Source organism: Haliaeetus leucocephalus, unplaced genomic scaffold (genome assembly GCF_000737465.1).
Source record: "Haliaeetus leucocephalus isolate CR32 unplaced genomic scaffold, Haliaeetus_leucocephalus-4.0 Scaffold906, whole genome shotgun sequence".
Lineage (NCBI taxonomy): Eukaryota > Metazoa > Chordata > Aves > Accipitriformes > Accipitridae > Haliaeetus > Haliaeetus leucocephalus.
Window position 1 is genome coordinate 4096825 of NW_010973342.1, and position 24218 is coordinate 4121042.

At 37.4% G+C, this 24218-nt stretch overlaps 1 protein-coding gene across 1 annotated transcript in view; it reads right to left on the reverse strand.

The window, feature by feature from the left end:
* Positions 1–2260: 2260 nt before the first annotated feature.
* DOK7 (docking protein 7) overlaps positions 2261–24218 on the reverse strand; it is a 64443-nt gene continuing 42485 nt past the window's right edge. Inside the window, exons 8-12 of the mRNA XM_010583513.1 lie at positions 17867–17909; positions 8488–8553; positions 7344–7415; positions 4065–4217; positions 2261–2397 (exon numbers count right to left, since the gene is read on the reverse strand). Of these exons, the coding sequence (XP_010581815.1) occupies positions 2261–2397; positions 4065–4217; positions 7344–7415; positions 8488–8553; positions 17867–17909 (471 nt within the window). The remainder of the gene's footprint in view (positions 2398–4064; positions 4218–7343; positions 7416–8487; positions 8554–17866; positions 17910–24218) is intronic.

Here is a 24218-nt window from a genome sequence, read left to right on the forward strand (position 1 = left end):
CAACTTGAAAAACATATTTTTAAAATTGTGACTCCTCCTGTAAGGTCAGCAGCAATATGATGACCTTTACTATTGTGTCAAATCTTTACCCGTGCTGCAAGTCCAGGATTCAATGCAAGCAATTTTGAGCAACATACCAAAAGGCAGCTTTTGTAGAGAACCTGGGTGATATATTTTCCTGGCAAATATATTTTTACAGTAGAAATATGGCAGCTTCATTATATAACATGATGGAAAACACTGCCTTTCACTGCATCAGGCAAGTTACGCTCACTTTAAATACTAAATATAAATAGACACATAGCAAGAGATTTAACCCTGCAAGTCCTCCAGTAGAGGATCCTTAATTGAATAGCCATTCAGTTAGATAAACCTGGTCCCAAGGAGCTCTAAGTCCAGGCCATTCCAGTTGTACTGAATATGTGTTCACAAAGCAGATCACCACTCCCATTTGTCAAATAAGAAAAATCTTTTAAACTGGGAATCTCATAAGAAATATTTCCTTTCCCTTCAGAAGTATGCTAGGCTGGTAAACAGAAAAGTACATCTTAGCACAGGACAGGTGACAATGGCAATTGTCAACTGTCAAACACATTTTGATTTATTTGAGAGATTTCTGATATTCTACATTACTATTAAGGCTACACTCAAACAAATTTATAGGTTAAATTCTGCCTCAAAAAACAAACACCCACCTCTCATTCTATGTCACTTAGTGAAACCCTCAGTGGCACAAAACTTCCACTCACCAATATAAATTATAATGCATATCTGAAAAACAAAATTGGGCTGTGATATTGTATCTTAAGAGGACACAATCAAAAAATCATAATACCCAAGATATCATTCCAGATAACTTCTGGAAGCCAAAGCTGATATGTTATCTCAGGCCAAAATTTTGTTTTCTTCATAAGTACATTGCCTTGTTAGTCTAGTGTCACTGCCATAACATTTTATTTAAATAACATTTTGTATCACGACAAAGACATAGAACAGAAGAATTACGTAGACGATGCAACACAAGAAACTAAGTCAAATTTTGAATCATACAATCTCACTGTACAAAAGCAAGATGTCACAGACTTGTGCATAAGCCTATATTAAAACATAACATCCTGTTGTGCCTCAATTCTGTAGCATCTCTGAAGACATCATCCTCTTACACAGAACTGTTTTTTTGCTATTTAGGGACAGCAGAGAATTAGTCAGTGAAAGCTTTAGATTCAAGGTGGATGATCTGCTTTTGACGCTGGTTTACATTAGGGGTAGTTTTGGAGATACAAATAAAGGACTCCATTTTCAAAAGTGAATGTTTCTTTTGAGTACCTTGATTTTAAGATATTCTGTATGAGCAACCTGAGACCTGATTTTCTAAGCAATACATACGTTCAACTCCAGCAAAATTGCTAAGAATTACAGGTACTCAGCAACTATGAAATCAAAGCCTACGGTTTGACACAAGGTTTTTAAGAACAGAAGCACTCAAAATGTCCCTTCACATTACTTTGGTTTACAGACATAATTAAACTAAATAATTTGTTTGTGTGTGCTCTTGTCTGTATGCATAAACATATGCATCCCTGACACTGCAGCTTTTAAAATCTGAGCAGCTTTAGCCAAAGCTGCAGAACTCTTGGTGAGGTATAAAACTGAACTACCCATAGGTAAAGTTAAGCATGTCCATAAATAAGCATATAAAGTGAACAAAACTGTGCCTGCAAAAAATCAGGCACTGAATTTTCTTGCTTTTGTAAGAGTCCATTAATATATTAATAGAGGTTTTACATATTTTATACACTCAGATATATACATATATTTTATCAGTAATGTGTGTTTACACACATACATATGCACACATGCAAACATATGTGTACACTTACCACTCACACACTCACATTCCCTTATCTGCACACATTCAAGTTCTTTATTTTTAAAGAAAATGCCACCATTTAATAAACACTGGAATTGATTCCAGGTTTTCCAGGATTTTAGAATTATAGAAAAAGGTTACTTACATCTGTCATTGCATATGAAAAAGAAATCTGAACTTTACAACTAAATTAAAATAAAAAGAAAGACCACACACACCCCTCATGCTACCAGCTTTCCAATTCGGAATCAAGACATTGGAATGAATCTGGTATAAATGCAATAAGCAATGGCAGCATTTTGTATGAGTATTTTTTACAATAAACGTGAATCTTTTGGAAGATAATTTAGTACCAATTTATGGTGAGCAAAAAGTTCTTTCCTAGACAGGTCACTGTTGAGCCCCTTTCTTCTTCTGCTCTAGCTCCTGCAAGCGTTCCTCCCGGCACTGAGCATGCTGCGTTCCCACTTTGTGGGCTGTCTCGGTGGCTGCAATGTCAATCTGTGCATATCGGGATGATCCACTACCTGAAATACCAAATGAAATCCTGTAAGAGACTACACCCCTCATATATTCCTGGGTAAAACTGACCCAGGGTTAAGCTACTGAGGCACTTCCACAGAGTTCCTAGATGATCTTGGTCTGGTCTTAAAGCAAGCTCTATAAAGGGAGTAAGATGATAACCACAACTAAAAAAAAAAACAACAAAAAACTCAAAAGCTTTGTTATCTACATATTTTAGCTACCTGGTTTTCTTCAAATAAGCAAATGAACCACTTGTATTTCTGCCCCAGGTTTGAATCTCCACCCCTACTCCTCCCAATCGAAGACAAAATTGAACTCAGTTCTCCCACTTCTGTGAGGCCTCATCAGCAGGCTACTAGTCAGTAAATGAACAACATCTAGTATTTGAAAATAAAACACCTTTGGTAGGGCAGTTGGCAGGGTTTCTTCTTTCTCTGGATTAGGCACTCTGTGAATGTTTACCAGATCCACCACCCTCTGCCTCAGAGAGAATGACAATTTAGTCCAATAATTGGCAATAAGGGAGATAAAAGCTGCTCAGTCTGTTCAGGAGTAAAATAGTTCTGTATAGGTGCAGACATACAACTCCAGATGCTGGGAAAACTTTAGTATGAAAAAATAAAATATTTATGGTCATCAAAGGCGCCTTCAATGTTGTACAAGTTGAGCTTGGGAGGGTAGCTGACATTTAGGAAAGTTTATGTCAGTTTATGGAATTCGGCTCTTCATTCTTAATGCCTTGGTTCACTGTCTTTAAAATTAAGATAACACATCGGTTTTCCATCTCAATAGGATGTTGTACAGAGAACTACATTAAAGTCTGGGAGAAGCTTTGAATTACTTAACTAGAGCCATATAAACATCCGCAAAAAAACAATGGGGAAAGTGCTAGCATTTCAAAGTTAATAAAATAGCTGAAATTAAAAGTATAAAAATTAAAATCTCAGTAGTTGAAAACTATATGGAAAACCCATCAATACCAAAGTGAGCCAGATCCTGATTAGGGGCTTTCTGTAAGGAGGAATGCATCTCTAAATGACAATACATGGTAGCTATATTTCATATTTATGTGCTAATTGTCCAAGTTAAGCATTAGAAGTAAAATACCCAGACTCAGACAAAAGAATCAAAAAAAAAAATTTTAAAAAAAATCAAACACTTGGGCTGACTTTCTCTCTGTAGCACTTCTACACATCCTCATGGGCAGCAGATAGAAGAACACTATGTTCTATTCTTAAGCATTTATTGCATGGCTCCAAAGTCAGCATCTTCAGGAGCAAGCCCTGTACACCTACACCCACAGCCTTGTTTCTGAAGCCAAGCAAGAAAAATTAAGTAAGTGTAGTCCTAATATGTGCAATGAAAATCTTGAGAACACGAAGCAAATTACTGTCTGTCAAACTCCACAGACACAAAAATGTTCACTTTAGAAAGAGTGCATATACAAAGCACCTGTCAGAAGGATGCAACATCTTATAGAACCTCATTACTTCAAAATCTTTTCCAAAAGAGTTGGCAATTACAAGAACTGCCTCACAAACATACCAGGGTTCAACACCTCTGTTAGCAAAAGCCTCTGGGTAGGTGAGAAATTAAGATTCTATATGCACCACACATTCTGCACTACTGCATCCTTTGCTGTTTAAATAGTATTGTAAGACTTCCTTACCTCTTATGCCTGTGCTATGTTCTTGAAGTTCCAATTCCATGTAATGAAGCTGTTTTTTGGAAGTAGGGCTGACAGGAATATTAACATAGGTGGCTGTCTCACTGTGGGGTCGATCTGATGCAGAGACATCAGCTGAATAACCTACTGCTCCTTCTAAAATAAGTAATATTTTATTATAGACAGTTTGCAATGACCAATGACCCATTTAATAAAAACGTACTGTTCCATCAAATGTTCTGAAAGCAAACATCCAGCAGCAACAACTCAGCTTGCCAAACAGCACGTTCCTCAGTCATAGACGGGACATGAGAAGACTAAGGTTTCTGCAGAAAAGATCCTCAGAGGCTGATCAAGTCAGAAGACCACAGACCACAGCCAGTGATCTCACAATGTTGTGACAGAAAGCAAACACTATGCAGAAATTTTCAAACAGAAGAAATGTATGCAACACTACCTCACAAGGCTTTCAGCTCTAACTCAGGTTAGTAAAGCCTTATATGAAGCAATCTGTTCTAGGAAGACGGGAACTATTATATCATCTGCAAGAGAGCAACCAAAATCACTAGAAGTTCAGAAAGTATGTCCAGAAAATAGGGAGTGAAGAACTGTTTCAAGCAAGCTTGAGGAGAGAACATCAACAGCTTCCCTGTACTGAGTTGAAAAAGATAGGAACGATACTAAGTGGGGACAGACCAAGTAATAAAATACTTTAATTGCAGGAAAAAAGTAGAAGATTAGACAGTGGGAAAACCTTTCTAATAGTAAATATCACAAGAACACTAGAGGAAATCCCACAGAGGCTGAAGAATTTCTGCATCTAGAAATTTCTAAAAAAGAGATAAACTAATACCTACCAGGAAACAATTCTCTGTGAAGCGATTCTGACTTAAAGACAACTTTTTTTGTCTACTGGATGAATTCTCAAGACCTCTTCTAGTCCTACTTTCAATTATTCTAATCTTGTCAGAAGTTAAACTAAGAGAGAAGGTAGAAGGTTAATGTTCCATTCACTGGCCAGCCAGGCATTCCAGCTTTCAATCCCTTCCTGATATCAGGCACCTACATCTAGTTTTTCAATCCATGAACACCAAGGGACTTCCCAGAATTACCTGGGCTACAGGAGACCCAAATACAACTCTGTATTCCCTCTGTGCTTGGGCAAAGCTTTGAGTCACATTCTCATTACTATCCTACGCAGCAGGATAGTAATCACCTGCCTGTCCAGTCCAGTTGAAGTTCTTACCCTTAAACACCTTCTGCTGTTAAGTCAATCTGGGACAGAGGAGTGCAGAGGAAAAATGGTATCACTTTCAGGTTTTCCCTTTCCCTGAAGTTCTCCCATTAAGCCCTTCCTTGTCCCCACATAAAACTGGTATCAAAACTTTATTTGTCCAAATCACTGCGTTTCTTTTCTGCCCATTCAGACACTGTTGAGATGTGAATGGAGAGGCTGTAGGTGATCAAGGCTCTTTAGAGCACAGGAAAGAACTTCTTCTATCCAACCAACAGCAGCTGTGAATAACCATTTAGGGGAACTTTTTCTTCTTTTGGAGTGTATTATTCTTTTGGAGTGTAGCAGAGAGAGCTCATACAAAGTTGGGCAACAGTGAGAATCGTCAGAGGCTACAGCAGCTTCCAGGATAATGGAATGTCTCCAGGCTTAAGCTATTTAAATCAAAGGAGTCTACCATGCAGTCCAACATTTTAAAAGCCTGGAAACTTGGCCAATTTTCTGACAGATTTTCATAAAGAAAACATAGGAACATCCACAAAATAACCAAACATTTTTCTGACAGTCAGACTTCAAGTTGTTGTCCCAAAGCCAGTTGTTAGGAACAAATGAAAAGGAAAAAAAAAAAGTAATCAAAGAAATTCCTGTATCTTCATCAAACATCATTCTCAGAAATTATTCTCAATTATTCTGTCTAAAGTATTTCAAAGGAACTTGGCCTGACTGTGCCAAAAGGGATTCAGCAGAACCATAGCATTGAAAATCTGCATCCCAAATAGTTAAAGTTGTAAGCAAATGCCAATATTAAGGACTGATACAGCCATGAACAGTCATGAAGGAAAAGATAATTTTTGAAGTCTTTCTATATGCTGTTAAAGTGACATAGCAGGAGTTTAAGTGAAGTGTCCTCAAAGCTGGCTAGTATGAAAACCAGCAAACTTCTTTACAGAGCTAAATGGTTGAAAGGTTTCAGGAAGCTGAATGTCATACCTGATGCAGACAAGCCAAGTAATTTTCCTGAGAACTAAAAAAAACACACGGAGAATAATGTATTAATTGGTAGGGCTTTGTGCAAGAAAAACAAAAGAAACACACGGAACAATGAAACCCCTGGCAACAGTCAAATATTCTTTTCAAAGGAAAAAAACAAACCAAGAACAAAGTGGGCAAACTGGAATGGAAGGAAAGGAAAAGTCTTCTGTTGTTTAGTCAGTGCTGTCTTAATAGAAACTGTGCTTTTCTTTGTAAACATGGAAATACTTGGCTTTTCATTTTTCCTTCAAATAAAAAAACAACAAAACACCTCATTAGACATTACAAACTGACTTATATATGTTTGAAGAGAAGGGTTTATTTGAAAAGCACAAGACAGCCAAAAGCTCTTACTAAGAAAACAAGGCACACACAGAGAGCTGTGGACAAAGACAGTGGTTTCAGCAGTCCATTCTGGGTGGACAAAGGTAGAAAATGATTACAAGAGGGGTCAGAGGACCAGTATTTGAGATCATTATGGAAGGAGAATTTGAGAGAACAACAGACCAAAATGTTTGGTTACAACATTCTAAAAGAATTGGTAGAATATCATGATTGCTTGAAGAGAAAGGAGAAAAATGTAAGAAGAAAAAAAAGATAGGTAAGCAAGTAACAGGAGAAGAGTAAAAGGGAAAATGCAATGGCACTGAAATGATGGGGAAAAGACAGAAAAAGATAGTATAAATGTGGAGAGAAGAAGAAAATTATATTTGAAACTGCTGTTTTAGCCTTTCTTTCAGCAAGTGTTAGTCATTCATATTTTCTACCCTATGTAGGCACCGTTCTCAGAAATATGTGATAAATAACGCAGAAAGAAAACCAACACCATAAACACAGCCCTGAGATAAGTGTGTGCGTGCGCACATGTGTGAGCATACATGTAAAGCTGACATGTTCAAAGGGCAACATCTCAAAAATAAACATTTAGAAGCCACCACAACAAAAAATGAAAAGGAAAAAGGAACAGGAGATCTTAGTGTCCTCTGATGCAGCTGGCTGCAAAGACCTGTACTCACCAGGTTCCTCAGGGCTAGTAGGAGTTCCAGGTTCTGCAGGAAGTGTCAGCATCTCATAACCACCTTTAGGACCTAGAATACAGGAACACCATCAAGAGCTTTGGATTTAGAAACTTGCACAATGAAAACAAAGCATACGATTTTTTGATTTTTACTTGTAACCTTCTAATCTGAATAATCATACTGAAAAAAATCTCAGAAAGTGTAAACAGTGGCTAGTGTTGACTTTCCTGTGGTGGTGATGCCAGCATTTTCTAATGAGTGCAACAGCAAGGAAATAAACGTTAGACATTTTTGCAGGTATTCACACTGAAGGCCACTGAAGTCAACAGCATGTTTTGCTATACATCGATGAGGGAGCAAAGCTGTCTTGAAAACATGAATCAGGGAGAAGTGCGTGGGTGATCTTGGGAGCATCTGGAAGACTCTTGTTAAAATTCCACCTCCAGCATGATGGATAACTTCTTGATTTCTGACAAAGCTCTGTAAAAAATGCTTAAACTAGCCCTTCCAAATATAACTTTGCTTTCCAAGTGCAAATCATCATCTTTGCAAGAAGCCAGGTTGCACACCACCACCAATGCTTTCAGACCACTAAGCTGAAAAAAGATGCCCAGGTTGTCCTGTGATCTCAGACTCCACCCCAGTTCAAACAAGGCAAGCTAAAAAGCTATGCCCATAGAATGAACATATTGGGATTAATTTTGAATGACAAACACTCATAATTTTATCTGCTGGTGTTGTTCCTTTCTCCATTATCATGAAGAAGTATCTTTAAATGTGGTGGGTTTTTTCCCCACCATGTCATTGCTAAGGTACAGGATTTCTCAGGGCCCGAGGTGGGGTTTTTTTGATGGGTGCCCTTTGTTAAAGTGCTGGCAGCATTTTACTGCTGTGAATAAGATTGCTGCCTATGCTCTGACACTTATCTCATCTGTCACTGCCTCTTCTAAACTTATCCCATCTGTCAATGGCTTTCTAACAAAAACCCTGCAAAGCAAAAAAACCCCAAAGAAATACGTAAGTCTTACAATAGGGTATCGAGTCATATATTACCTTTAACTTTTTCTGAAGTTTAAAATAATTTGTTTAAATTAATTTAAATATACATGCATACACATACCTCGTAACCACTTACACTTACCAGCTTGGAGGCTGTGCCCTCTATGTACTTTCAAAGACCCAGAAGCTGCCATGACAGAAGCACCACCTGTTTTCAAAGAGAGATATTCACATTAAATCTAAATACCTGTTGCTATTATTAGATATCTGCTGTGCATCAGCATTTTTAGTAGATGATTCTGAAACATCAAGAAAAATTTCAGTAAGAATTACAAGTCATTGTTCTTCATTTAAGCAACATTCCTTTTTGTTTCAGTAAATTCTTTATCCTGAGGTTGTGGCACTGTAATCTAATTTTGTTGGTTTTTTTCTTTAGAAAGAAAGGATGCCTTCTATAAAACTTCAGGATACTGGCCTCCCTGGTTGTGGTGAGTACTACCTCACTCACAGAGACAGTCTTGAACTAAGCAGTAAAATGGCAATGAAAACTGAGTGGGGGGTTGCCTTTGCAATCCATAATGTAGCTTTGGCAACAACAAAGTTTAAAGTGTTCATTAAAATCTCATCCAACTGGATCCAAAACCTATTGAAGTCAATGGGAAGAACTGTATCACTGTCATGGTTTAACCCCAGCCAGCAACTAAGCACCACGCAGCTGCTCACTCACTCCCCCCCCACCCAGTGGGATGGGGGAGAAAATCAGGAAAAGAAGTAAGACTCGTGGGTTGAGATAAGAACGGTTTAATAGAACAGAAAAGAAGAAACTAATAATGATAATGATAACACTAATAAAATGCCAACAGTAGTAATAAAAGGATTGGAATGTACAAATGATGCGCAGGGCAATTGCTCACCACCCGCCGACCGACACCCAGCCAGTCCCCGAGCGGCGAATCCCTGCCCCCACTCCACCCAGTTCCTGTACTAGACGTGACGTCCCATAGTATGGAATACCCCTTTGGCCAGTTTGGGTCAGCTGCCCTGGCTGTGTCCTGTGTCAACTTCTTGTGCCCCTCCAGCCTTCTTGCTGGCTGGGCATGAGAAGCTGAAAACTCCTTGACTTTAGACTAAACACTACTGAGCAACAACTGAAAACATCAGTGTTATCAACTTTCTTCACATACTGAACTCAAAACCGTACCAGCTACTAGGGAGACAATTAACTCTATCCCAGCTGAAACCAGGACAATCCCGCACTTCAGTAGTCCACCACCCAGTTTTAGACATGCATAATGGCGAGCGTGAAGGGTAGGCGAAGGATCTAGCTTCCATGGGGTTTGAATCCAGGTCATAGCCAGTTCTTGTGAAATACCATTCTGAGTGTTACAGCCCGGAAAGCTTTACCGAGGGCATGTCAGATGGCACAGTCAGTCTCCTTTCTCCAGCCCAATTCAGATCAGCAGGAAGCTGTCCAGGGTACAGTATTAGATACGGAAGTTTGAGGAAACAAGAGCTAGCAACTCGGAAACCTACAGAGTGGTACACATCTAGTGTGGTTCGTCTACATACACACATCCCTTCTTTATTTAATCAGCAAACTAATCAGCATTATACCCACTTGTTCCGTTAGCATTATTCCTATCCAGCTGTGAATGTCTTGCCTCTACTGTTGTCACTGTGGGCATCTTAAGATGAGTGGCATTTACTTCCTCACATGAATAATTTTGAGGGAACTTGTGCAAGTAAATGGTATTTAACAGAAATAAGGTAGGAGGCTGTGCTTATGAGTAACCCTGTCACTGCTGACAGGGCAGCTGTGCCATGTGCTGCTGTGTGTTCGGGATCAGATAAAATTAACACTCTTCTAAGCTGATGAATAGGCTCTGAGCAGGTGAGACACTTGTCTGCAAATTGTTTTTAAAATAGCGTCCAAAACTTACCGTAATTTTTATGCAACATGAAGAAATTCTATGAGATAAATAGCAGTCTCAAATACCAAAGAAAACTGCATGACCTAGGAACCTAAAGAAAATGGCAATTTCTTAATTTTTTCCCCTGCATAAAGTATACACTCATACAATTTTTTTCTAAATCTAATAATTTCCAAGCTTATAAAATTATTGCTACACTTTTATAAAATAAATCTAAATAAAGCCCACAGATTATGTGATTTAATGAGGACAATGGATTAAAAAAAATAATAAACACCTATTTCAGAAGTGCAAACTAACTAAAACCTTTAGTTTTGTAGTTTTTGTGTACACAAAAGCATGTATAGGGTAATCCAAGGCTACAAAAACAATTTTCAAGCATACCATACTGAGAAACTGATTTTGTATTTTAACAAATGAGATCAGATTTTAGAACCTTTATATACTCTGGTGAGGACTTAACCACTAAACGTTATTTGAAATTTTGTTTTTTACAAGACTGCTGATAAAAATAAATGCAAAAATAGGACAGCCCTGGCCTAGCTGATTTACTTATATTTTCACTGTAACTGATTTTCATGTTTCTCACCTCAGAGCATCCTGTCTCTGCATTATTAAGAATATCAGAACATGCTTTATGCAGCTGAAAGCCTTACCTTACTTTGAAGAAAGACTACAGCTTCATGCTAATTGCAGCTTCATCACAAACTAGTGTGGGTTGTTTTTTTTTCTCTCCCTCAAAAACTTAATGTAATTCAGCAGAAATCATTCCAGAGGAAACATGGATTTTTAAGCAACACTTAAGATTTGTGAAAAGCAGACAGGACAGGAAAGGAGATTTAAAACAACAAGATATTCCAATCCATTTATGGTCAAGTTGAAGTTTTCCCATTTGGAGCTCGTTTAAAAGAACACTGTTAATGCTTCAGAATTTGATCTGTTGCATTTTCCTCATTTTCAAATCTGGCAACTAACAAATATTTACATAGTCAAATCTCTCATGGAATTTTTTTTGAGCTTTGAACTGTGTTGTATAAACACATGTCAAGAGAGATTGACCTAGATATTTTCTTCCTTCTTCTTTACAGCTACCATATAAACTAGTTTGTTTCTCATTTATGAATCCTAGGATAACACTTGCAGGAATGGAAAAAGCAAGTTAGCAAGATAAATTTCTGAACATACAAAGCATCCAGCAGGAGACAGACACTCCTTACCATCATTCTTTTCGACTTACAAATCCAAGTTAAGAATAATTTTTTCAGTTTCCCCTGCCATCCAGTTCTGTGTGGCTGACTCACTCAAGTCTTTGTTAAAACTGAGTAGCTCAAGAGAGTTATTTCTGTTCTACTTTCCTCAGTGTGTAAGAGGAAGAAGATATTCAAAATGTGATAAAATGAAAATAAGCTGCAGAATATTTTGCATTCCTACATATGATTAGACTCAAACGTGTGTTGTAGCTCAATGAAGACAACTATTTGAAACATTTTTTTCTAACTTTATAGTCATTTTTTTATGCCCACTCTTCAAAAATAAGCACAGTTTACAGCACATGTGCTACTAGAAAGAGCCATGAAAAAAAATTAACAAACAAGAGGGAAGCTGGAATACATGCTATAAACTGAGCCCAGACAGTTTACATTTTCAAATCCTGTCACCTATCATTACATGGCCAGTGAGTAGACACATGCAACACTACACTGGTTTTACCAAGTGATCACTTCTTACTGACTGGCCTCTACTTTGCCTTCACGGGGCAGGTCACAAATTCCACAGGTCTGGGCTATTAAATTTGCTGACAAGGAGTCAGGACAGAAGAAAACACTATGCTCTATGATAAATTCTTGCTTCTTGTTGAATTAAAACTACCTTTATTATGAAGTACTTTGATCCACTCAGCCAAGCAACATTTCCATCTCCTCCTTTGAAAACAGATACCTTGCTTAAAAGAGCATCCAAAGGCTAGAGGTACTGTTTGACAGGAGAAATACTGCAAGTACACCAGGAGGTTTTTTCATGTAAATGTAATAAAAGAGTTCCTGGTGCTGTATAATTGCCCTGTAAAACTTCCCTCAGTTCGTTAACTCTTCAATTTTCAAAGTGATTTCATACATTTTCTGCTATACAAATGGCACTATCTGCAATACATAAAAGCTGAAAGGGATGCTTAAAAATGCTCACTTGCTCTACAGATTTCACTATATTCAGAAATGCCTCCTGTCTCTCTAACAGTCAACTTCAGAAGTAGTAGAATCACTCAAAATTAAAAATGCATTCAAGCACACTGACTGTTCAAATATTGCTGCCCAAAGATGTCTGTTTAGTGTGTCCAAAAGAATCACAGAGGATCTAACTACCTCTAGCTATTTTTCATCTTCCTGTCCTGTATGGCCACTCCAGCCCAGCCTCCCATCCTTAAAAACGCAGAAATGTTAAGCTTGAATCATTACCATTTTCCTGTACCAGGAAACCCAGTGTCTGTTTTTTGATGCTTTACATACATTTACTCCAAAAAATCTTGATGAATCTGAAGTTCAGGATCTATATTGGTCAAGAATGAAGGTCACATAATGTGTTTCCTTAATAGAAAAATTTTTAAAAGCTGAAATAATCACTATGTTTGCAAATAAGATTCTTCACCTTTGTGTTCTAGAAGGCTGGAATATGTAATTTCCCCAGATTTCAGTGTTAGAGAAGGCATGGGGAAGCAAATCAGGAATACAGAAAAGGCAGGACTAGAGGGTGACTGCGGCATGGTCTTACCACCTTCTGTCATCCCCAAAACGGGTAATAGGAACCTGCTGGATCTGCTTAGCCCACAGGATGAAGCAGCAGCATTTGGATCATTCATTAGCACATGGTTGCACCACAGTGACTTTTGGGTTTTTTTCACCTCCTGTCAGGCAATGTATTTCAATCAGCTTACTTTTTCTTAGCTCCTATTTTTCTTCCCCTACAGAATTATTTTGAGTGCCCTTATAAAATAAAGCACAATCAAGAAAGAGCATGCCATATTATGGCAGGGGTTTATTAATCAATTTCCCATTATAATAATGCTCTTCTATTACAGTGTTTAGCCCTATGAGTTATGACATATTTATGGTGGACACTGTTCAGCACAGTCCTTTACTGGCTCAACAAAAGTATCATAGCGTACTTTGTCTTCCTACATCTGAAGAGCTGACAACATATTTCTTGAAAAAAAATTTGTGAATTATAAATTATTTTCAACCTAAGCAACAACAACCAACACATGGCCCAGTATGGCCCAGATTCTTCTTTCTCACTACTCTCAATTAATTCCTTGAAAGCTTACTCCTAAGCTTGGAATAGAACTATCAGGCTGCATAGGTTAGCAATAAAAATTTAAAAAATGTATGAAAGAAAGCCTATATTCCATCATAAAAGCTAAGCTGTCAGACAGCTGAGTTCATTTTCAGCACCCATCACCTGTTATATACTTAATTTTATTTTTTCTTTTTATCTCCCTACCTTGACTCCCTATCTACCTAAGAACAATTTAACAAATATACAATGTCCATAATCAGAATTCAGCTGACATTTCAGCTGAATTCCAATCCACAGCACTGTTTTATATTTATTCCTTAATTCATCGGCTCAGAACATTTCCCACCAAGCATTGTATAGATTTGGTATTACAAGCAAAGAGGCTGTCAGATAGCAAAAGTGTCTGTTGCAATGCTGATGAATTTGCCTCTGTGGAATATGGGAAATATGGAACTGTACAGACAAGAAAAATAACAGAGAATTTAAGAGTCACAAAACTTAACGATATTAAAGTACACTGCTTCCATGGGAGGATATTTGTTAACTTATTTTCCCATTCAGCTATTGATTTTTGTAATGCCAGAGCCTGCGGCACAGAAGTACAGGGAGATCAGACCTCCCACTATAGAAGTTTAATTTGAGTGTTGAAATGCCCAAGGCTGGGTCTGGCTGCTGGGAACGTCTATGCAAACAGTTTCCCTGCAGCTAATGAAAAGGGACAAAAGTTTCTGAAATAAGGTGCATAGACCCTGCATGAAAAGTCTTCTCCAGGGATTGCAGAGGGACCCTAAGCACTTCTGCAAACCCATTTCAGCTCTCAACTTAGCTTCTCTAAACAGGAGTCTTGGGATTCAGACTGCTCAGTTCACTTGGAAGGGTTGGCAACTAAGGACAGAAATAGTGGCACTTTTTCCCCCCACAAAACAACCTCATGGTTTAAACATCATAAAACAGGAGAACTGTGACAGAGTTCTACTCAACCAAGAAAATCCAAATATTTTGAAGGAGAGCATGAAAACATTATAAGTAAGAGCTGGAGGTTCCTATCTAAGCTGCTGCAATGAACTAGAAAGAAGCACAAGGTTTAAATAACAGGCATAAATAACAGCAAATTAGAATAGCAAAGGACTTCAGATGATTTAAGGTGGATTAAAGATTCTCACTGCAGAACATGCTAAACAAACACTTGTCAGACAAACACAGAGAAGTACATCCTAACCTCAGGGCAGAGGCTTGAGCTAGACAACCCCTTCAGCCCTGTTTTTCCTACAGTACTTTGATTTATAGTACCAGAAGGATAATCAAGATAATGACAAGCTCTTCAGCTCACCATTCTGTGAAGGAAAGTGCTGTCTTTTGGTTCCACCTCTCAACACTAAATGTGCATCTCATTCATGACCCCTTAACTCAAAACACATAAGCAGCTCCTGAAAAAAAGACCTACATACATATCTCTGAAATTGCATCCACTAGATCATGCTACAGAATTTCATAAGCATTGATGAGAAACTCTGTATAGGTCCCATGAGAACTTCTTAGACCAAATGTACTAAACCCAGGTGCCTCCAGAATCCAGCAGCCTCAGAAATCAGGAAATCTGAATCACATTTTTGAACCTCTATCCTGTCATGGTATTTTAAGGTCCATAATAACCAAAAATGCAGTCTATTATACTTAAGAGCAGGCATTCCCACATCATAGAACTCCAGCGAATCCCTTACCTTGATCTCTAGTACAAAGCTATGATAACAATGGGAACACTTTCCTCCTACAAATGCAAGCAATCTAATTCAGTCTCTTTCTAATCAATCTTTACAAAGTTATTTATAACAAAGGCAACCAAATCATTTAAACCAGAATTAAATGATTCACCCCAACTTGGTTTTTTCCATCTAGTAATACAATTCAGAATTGTTGCCACATTTATGAACTTGCCATTAGAATTAGACACATTTCTCTGAAGTTGCTGAGTCTGTTGCTCAGCATATGTAACTAACAGTAGAAAGAGAATATCTTCACCCACATTCACTACCATTAAACTGAAGAATATTTAAACAATTGATCCTGACTCTAACTCCATTTCTTGCTACAGAACTGAGACATTCAAGAGCAAAAATATTGTACAGAACATACGGGCACCTGTAGCGCTGGAAGAAGTGGGTTTGCATTTGTACAGTGTATTTGAATGAAAATACAGTACAGTTCTTTCTGTGATAAAAAGGAAATGTGTTTATGACTAGGCAGACTGCTACACTAGCAAACATTGTAACTATGTATTGGCTCATTGTACAATCATTCATGCTAGTAGAGGTATCTTGCCATGTACATGCGCAAGACAGGTTTTGAAAGTAGTTACCTCAAATTAGCGTGCCCTTATGTTATCCTCAACAATGGATTAAAAGATCATAATAGAGAACACAGAAAAGTTCTAATGGTGTTCCTTTAGTTCAACAGAACTGTTTGAATGACTGGTCAGCACCCAGGGACCTTCAGTTAATGTCTTGGATTAAAGATGGTGGAAACAAAACATTCAAAGGCTACACTGTTATTTTGAAAGCTTTGAAATGCCAAGTTCAATTATACTTGAAATGTTCACATATATAAAAACAATACTTTAAAATTAAATATCTAAGGACAATAAAAATGTGACGAGACAGAGACAACATGGGTTTCTTTTGTATTCTGAAAAGTATTGAAGAATAAAGTTCTATATGTATATAATGAGATCATTTGAGAGATGAAACCCCACAAAGATAGCTAAAAAATTCAGTCATTGGCTTTAGATGCTGCATTTGCCTAAAGCATTTATGCTTATTCCAGGAAGTATTCAGTTCTTTTGTTAAACAATATTTTCCCAGTGTACCAGACACGAAAACCCACCCACCCAAATTTCCTCAGTCTTGTATCTTCCCTTTCTGTTGATCTAAAAATCTGTCCTGTGTTTCTACATTTCCAATTTACTTAATGATAGGTGTTATCAAAACAGCTAACTCCTTCATCTGCATGAATAGTCTGAGATTAAGTTTTTGTCAGATATTGTTTGCATCCACAATGAATTTGCCACTGAAATTAATGCAGAAATAATATTGTGCCCACCACATGCAGCTATAGTCCCAAGTTCCCCTGTATTTACACACACTTTAATCATAAGCGCGCTGGTTTCCTTGGGTTGATTAGAGGATTAGAAACCTGAGTACCAGAAGGAAAGATAAAATTAATGATCCAATTTGTGTTTCTACTTACACCTCTATAAATCAAGAGTAATTCCACTGACTCGAGTGGAATAACTAGGAACAAGATCTGCTAAATGCTTCTGGATTGTCTCCAGCTAAGACAGACAAAAGAATAAAGTTACTTATAACCTTCTCCAGAGACACCTCCTGATCCTAGGTATCTTACTGGATTTGTTCACACAAGTATCAATCAGCTATACTTCTTCATGTATTTGCCAAGGTTTTTAAAAGTAATAAAGAAAACCAAGCACAAAGAGCTGTTCTATGTCTATTGGAAGCGGGCCACCTGAGAAATTTAATGGATCTACTGAATTATCAGGTAAAGAATTTAAGGAATATGAAGATGTTTAAGATACTAAACAACTTCTTTGCACAGATCTTTCCAAGGACTAAGATGGAAACAGTACACAAAACCAAGTGCTTATGAAATGTTATCTTTGAAATAAAATGATGGTAGAAAAGGTGCCAGATCAGTTTGGCTACATTAGAGAACTCCAGATAACTAACACATTCTACTGATAGGTAGATTTACAATGCAAAGATGGTCAGTGTGTTACCTTTGCCTAAATAATCTTTCCAGGCCAGATACTCAGCTTCCTCCCTTTACTCTTTTTGTTGGTCGATCAGTAGTTCCACTGACATGACAGAAGCATCTCCAGGTTGCCTCTGATAAGGATCCATTCCTGTGGTTTTGCGTTATTTAGAAAACTGGGTATACACACTGAACATATAAATTAAGTTTCCCCTTGGTGTTGATATATCCTAAAAGAACGCTTTCTTGACGTTCTTTGACTACCTAAGTAGAAAAAGCACTAAACAACTTCATATGGAAACTGACTTTAAACCTCTTTAGATTACAAAAGGAAGGGAAAACCAAATATATTAATCTTTGCAAACAAAGATACTAAAGATTACAATGTATTTCATAACTGTCAGTCATGAATTGCAGCAGCAAAACCAACCACGAACAGGATACCTCTTAATATAGTTTTTAGTTCTGCTTCCATAAATCACAATTTGAGACTTAAACATTGTTCTTTAACAAAAGAAATAACTAAATGGCTCCTACCTGGTATAGCTGGTAAGACTCCAGACTGTAATATTGCTGTTCCCTAAAGAAAACAGAAAATTTTAGAATAAAAAAATCTTTACAAGAAATAGAAACTTCACAAAATATAGGAAGAATGGCAGAGAAATCACTTCACCATCACAAAAGTTTAACAAGTGATTTTAAAATCCAGAACAGACACAAAGGTGCCCAGACCTGAAGGTGTTCAAAATGTGTAAGTTGCAAAACCTTCGTGTACTTTAGTGAAGGCTAACTAACTAACTTGGCTTTGGATGCTTTGCAACAGCTGTAGCAGGCATAGTGAAACTTAGCACTATTGAATCAGTCCTGAATTAAACAGCAAAAAGCAAGAAAATTTTATAGTCAGAGGAAGATGGTATCAAGTTGGAGTAACAGGCTTAACAGACGTAAATTAAGGCCATGCCTATATTCGCTTAAAATGGTAGGTGCTGCAAGCAGACTGAAGCCTGGTGTGCTTCTGACTCAGCTCCATAAAACAAACCCAGAGCTTAAACTGACTTCAGACTGCCTACAAATCCCACCTGTGACATCAGGATCTTTCTAGAAAAGCTTTTGGCCATCTCAGATGTTTCACATTGTTCGTACCGTGGTGGTACAATGGCAGCTGGGGCACATCAAAGCAGTCAGGCAAAGAGTACCAGTGCCCATTCACACTTAAGAGTAAGCATGTTCCAAAACATGCTTGCAGGCCAGGTTTCTCCCCAGCTATACTATCTCTGTCATTCAAAGCTGATCTGGAGGATGCTCTGGCACTTCCATCTCCAGATGGTACCAAGGCTGCTCCTGCACAACGCCATCAAGGTAGGCTGTGAAGTCAGTCCAGTCTGTGCTACTGACCACCACTCTGTCAAAGAGATCTTTTATTTCTGTCATCTTGATAAGAAGAAGAATTCATCATCATGATCCATTCTTTTTGATAAATGAACGTGTCTTCTGGACTTTGAAGTGGAAAAAGATTATATACCTATTGGAGCTGGGCAATAACACTGCTCAATTTCAAAGCAGTAAAATTCCATTTTATATTGACACCTGACAGTAATTTCCTTCACCTAAATACACAGACTTGTGACCTGTAATAACTGTCCATTTCCTATACTTTCTTACAAAGTGGTGGCTTTTTAGATGCACTTAGGACTTTACATATACTTTACATATATCTTCCCCGTATACAGGCACTGTGTTGACTTCCCAAAATTCCTCAACAGAAAACAAAATAGATTATTTACTTATTATCCATGTAGAAGTTCAAGTCATACTAATTCCTGCACAATATTTTCTTAAGGTAAACATATTAAGATATATAGCTCATTACCTATGCCTATCACAAAAAACTGCCAGAGCTAGCAACTAGATCCAAACTCAGTTAAAGTTAAGTGGAAAGGGTTTCTTTGGATTTGATGCACCTTGCAATGAACCAGAAAAAGATTAGAAAAGATTACATTGATTCTGTTTCTGCCAATATCATATACATTAAAAGAGCTTACTTGGATCAACTGGGGATGGGTAAGGTTTTTAAAAAAATTTTTAAATACAGTTTTGAAATCTGCAACACAGAACAACTTTCAACACACAACATGTAAGATGTTTCTGCCTGATCCTATTGCAAATGTGGAATGTACAGCTTCAGTATTTACTTGAGCTTTTATGCTAGCTGTATATTTTAATATATGAGACACTGAATTTGAGCAACTGTTTAGAGTAGAAGGGGAGGAAATCAGAAACATGGCCAAGATTTCACTTCTGACAGAGAAAAACCATCCCACAGCATTTCAGAAAAAGAGCATTTTATTAATTTAACCACAGTGGATGTTATTTGTTTCTATAGTTACTGCATGCCACCACAGAAATTGCTGCTTTCATTTGGGGAATATGCAGAAGTATGCACAGATAAAGGGCAGAGGACTTTGGAGTCCATTACAAGCAGAATTCTGTATATTTAGGTAACATTTTTTTCCATCACAGTAGAATTTATATGATTTTTTTGTCACTATTATTTATAGCAGACTTGAAAAATGCTGTTTTTCCTGTCCCCAGTAATTATTCAGGGTTTACTAATACAGAATACCAAAAAATAATTTCCCTGACTTTGGTTACATCTGTGGATGTAAGGCAGATTATGCTGCCTCTGAAGGTAGCAACTGCTAGCTTAGTTAATGAAACAGAAAGTGGCAGACTACAGTGTTGAGGTGCATGAAAAGCAAATCTTGCTGATAAGAAAGGATCTCTCAACTTTCTGGCAACTTTCATGCTTTTAAAAACAAAGGGTTTTTTTCTGGTAACTTGTGGGGTATGGGGGGGGAACTGGATGTTACTTAGTTCACAAAGTCAATCAAAAATTGTTTTGGGAGGGGAAAAAAAAAATTTCTTTACCTTCCTCACCTTTGCCTCTAGATTCATTAATCTGCACAGCCTTGCTGTCATTCAGAGCATGGGCTTGATGCATGAAACTAGATAGCAAGTTGGAAAAATATTTTTAACTCTGTTTCTATAAATGCATTACACATCAGAATATCCTAAATTATGGCAAAAATATGGTTAGAAATAAAGTATAGAAAGCAGAAAACCTGAAATGAGATTGAAAGCTCTTTGAAGAAAGAACGGCATTTTGGTTCTTTGTTTATACATGATCTCCCTGAGAGGAGTCCTCTTTCATCATTGTAAATGTTACAAGCAACAGTAATGCAAAGAAACAAAGAATAAACTGAATATTTTTATAATGATTGGTTTTCTTCTCACCTTATAGCAAAGTTGTTATTTGCAAAATAGCATACAGTCCTACTTGCTAAACAGCTCTGCTCCCCCTGTAAATTCAAGTTATAACTATTTGATTTACTTGCAAATGAAGTTTTACCATTTTTCCCTCCTCTCAGTGTTGCACAAGTATAGCACTTCTGTAAGAATGAGGATTAAAAAGTTGGCAATGCCAAACTATTAAAAATATTTCAGTTGCAGAAACTTTTTTGTTTTGGTGATGTGCTGCTTAATGCAAGTTAAAATGAATCATTGGGGCTGTCTGACCTCTGAATGTGAGTGAGAATTCAAACCATCATTTGTCTTTTATTGTGCACATCATATATGACGTGGAAATAACTGAAAATTAAAGAGAGACCATTTGTTAACATAGGTACAGTTTGTTCAACAATGGAGTCTTATTTCATGCCTGGAACTCCTAGTCACTCTTATAAAATAAATTCTAAAAAGTTTTTCATAAAAATGTACAAATTAGGTAAGATAAGAAAACTGATAAAGGCTAGACAGATAACATCAAATAAATATACTTTTAAAGTCATTATTAGAAGATTAGATTATACTTGACAAAGAAAGATGCAAAAAGGCACACAGAAGTTAGATGTGTGAAATTACATCAGATATGGGACACTGATAAAATATCATTGAAATTTTAGGGAGTATATGAAAGGCACCAAGTAACTAAAAGAATCATATGTGATTAGATAAAAAAAGTGAGTCTGAGATAATAACAAAAATAAAACCAGTCTTTTGTTATCAAGTGATTTTTCCAGTCTGTAAGATTGTTGTCTTCATTTCCATTTCAATGCATCATATTCTATTATTTCTGCAACTCTGAGGCCTCCTGCTGCAATCCTCTGTAAGGCAGAGACTTCGCTAACTTACAATGGCTACCGCTAAGGCAAGTCAGTAGAAAGAACAGCATCAGAGACTTAAAAGCTATCTTTTTTAATTCTACAAAACTCAGACAAAACATGCTTTTGTCTGTAGAAGAAACTTTTTAAATTATTATGGCATAACGTACAAATGTAAATGCATGGTTTTCAAATGCAAAGTATAATACTTGTCTCAACCTACCATATGATTACACTAAAGAAAAAAAGGGGTAAGTGACCTCACTCAAATAATATGCTTTTGTTATGCTTGCTACGATATTCAGACAATAACCAACAAAGCAAGTATCTAAATCCTGCATATCTCATAATATTACTCATAAATATAAGTTAAATATCTTTCTAATGTAGATTCTTTTATCTGTGACCCAAGAGCTGAGTGCTGAAGTATGTGATGCATGGTTGTTAGTTCAAACAACCTCATCACTACAACACCCACAGTAAACGGATATGTACCACTTATATGTCACACATCATGGACTACATGTCCAGGGCTATTTTAACTCTGGTAGTGATCTGGCTGCTGTCAGATGACATTCATTTTTTATGTTCTGCTTCCAAATATCTTGGGTAGAGTTCAATGATAGATGTTAGGAGAACCCACTAGTTTGATATGCTGGATCATTATTCAAAGATTAGCTCTGTTGCCCTAAACAGCTAAACAGAACCTAAGCCTTGGCATTTATTTCTGTGTGTGCAAATAACCATCGTAGTACATAATCCTTTTTACAATCAAAATGAGATTACTTTTTTCCTCTCTCTGTATATTTGGTATATCTTTGTCTTTCTTTCCCTCTATTTTCTTTTAAAGTTTCATTTTATTTCATTCAAAGTTTCATTCACTTTAAATTTCATGAAATATATGATTTACCAGATCAGTTCTCATTTTAAAAAATTATCAGACACAAATACTGTCCCATATAAAGAGCAGTATGCCTACCTTTCTCTTTATACTCAAACCACTTTCCATGGACTACATACCCAATCCTGCTCCGCTTCTGCTAATGGGAGTTTTAGTCTTTGGACACAAGATAAGTCCCAAAGTCCAGATCTTCCAGTATAAGCTCCACAGCAAGGAGCAAAGATACTGTACTGCACAATTTCCTCTTTCTGGAAGAAGTTTTGCCAGATTCATAGTGACAAAAGGCATCACAACTGCTCTGTAAGCTCATCTCTGTGGTGTATAAGGGAGCCGGGAGACTGAGAGTCAGAGGGGCAGAAAAGAAAGAAGGAAAATATTGTCTTAAGGCTAATCCTTCCCATTACTGGCTCTAAGAGTAGGAACTGATAGATAGCTGTTGAATATAAAGCATGTATTTTCAAAGAATCAAACCAATTTTGTTTCATATTTTTTCCTCCTAAAAAGGAGGAAACCACACTTCCAAGAAAAAGTAGATCAGCTTCTGTAGATTGTAATGCTGAGCTGGGCTCCGTCATCACTGGCAAGAGGAATGAAATGCCATTTGCCTGATAACTGTCAACGTTTCAGACACACCTCATCAGTCACAGCTTATGTAATTCCCTTTGTGTATCTTTAGAAATAAAGCTTTTCTTTCAGCTCATCTAAGTTTGGCAGCTTATTATAGCTCCATTATTCTGAACCTAGTAAGGGAGTTCTCAGCACAGGAAAGACGTGAGTGTATTGGAGCAGGTCCAGAGAAAGGCCATGAAGATGAACAGAGAGCTGGAGTACCTCTCCTATGAGGGCAGGCTGAGAGAGTTGGGGTCATTCAGCCTGGAGAAGAGAAGACTCCAGGAAGACCTTATTTTAATACCTAAAGGGGACTTATAAGAAAGATGGGGACAGACTTTTTAGCAGGCCCTGTTGCGATAGGACAAGAGGTAATGGCTTTAAACTAAAAGAAGGTAGATTCAGACTAGATATAAGAAAGAATTTTTTTACAGTGGGAGTGGCGAAACTCTGGAACAGGTTGCCCAGAGAGGTGGCAACATTCAAGGTCAGGTTGGATGGGGCTTTGAGCAACCTGATTTAGTGGAAGATGTCCCTGCTCATTGCAGGGGGGTTGGACTAGATGACCTTCAAAGGTCCCTTCCAACCCAAACTATTCTATGATTCTATGATTTTTTAGGTGTCATTTGCTTTAGTCTAAGCACATGTATGAACTTTTGCCCCAGTCTGGGTCCTCAGACTAGAAGAAGAAAGGCTCAACATAATTGAGAGGCTCCCAGATGCTTCTTGTTAGGAAAGAGGAATTCATACTCAACAGTAACAGAAGCAACTATTTGAACTGTGAGATTTTTATTCAGCACATGCCAAAATTGCACTCAAACAGAGAGAATGCAACATTGGTCAGATGCTTAATTTTCATGGAAAATATGATCTAGATTTTTTTTCCCTCTCCCTTCATTTTAAAGCTATTGTGCAGTATCAAGGCCGTGCAAAACATCCAGTTTTTCAACAGAAAACCATCAAAGTCATGACTCAAAATCCAGAGGATGGTCCCTGAAAAGCAGAAACTGTGAAGCAGACTTCTCTAATAATGAACACTCTCATGCCTGCTGTATATAGCTGGTGGCCCTTCATCACAATCCCTCTCACTGCTTCATGTAGTTCGTACATAGAGGGAGACAGCAGATTACAGTTACATTATATAGTTTATTACAACAGTATCTTGAACTGTCAGCAACTTCACAAAGGAGCAAAGGACCCAATGAGAAATCCTGAATGA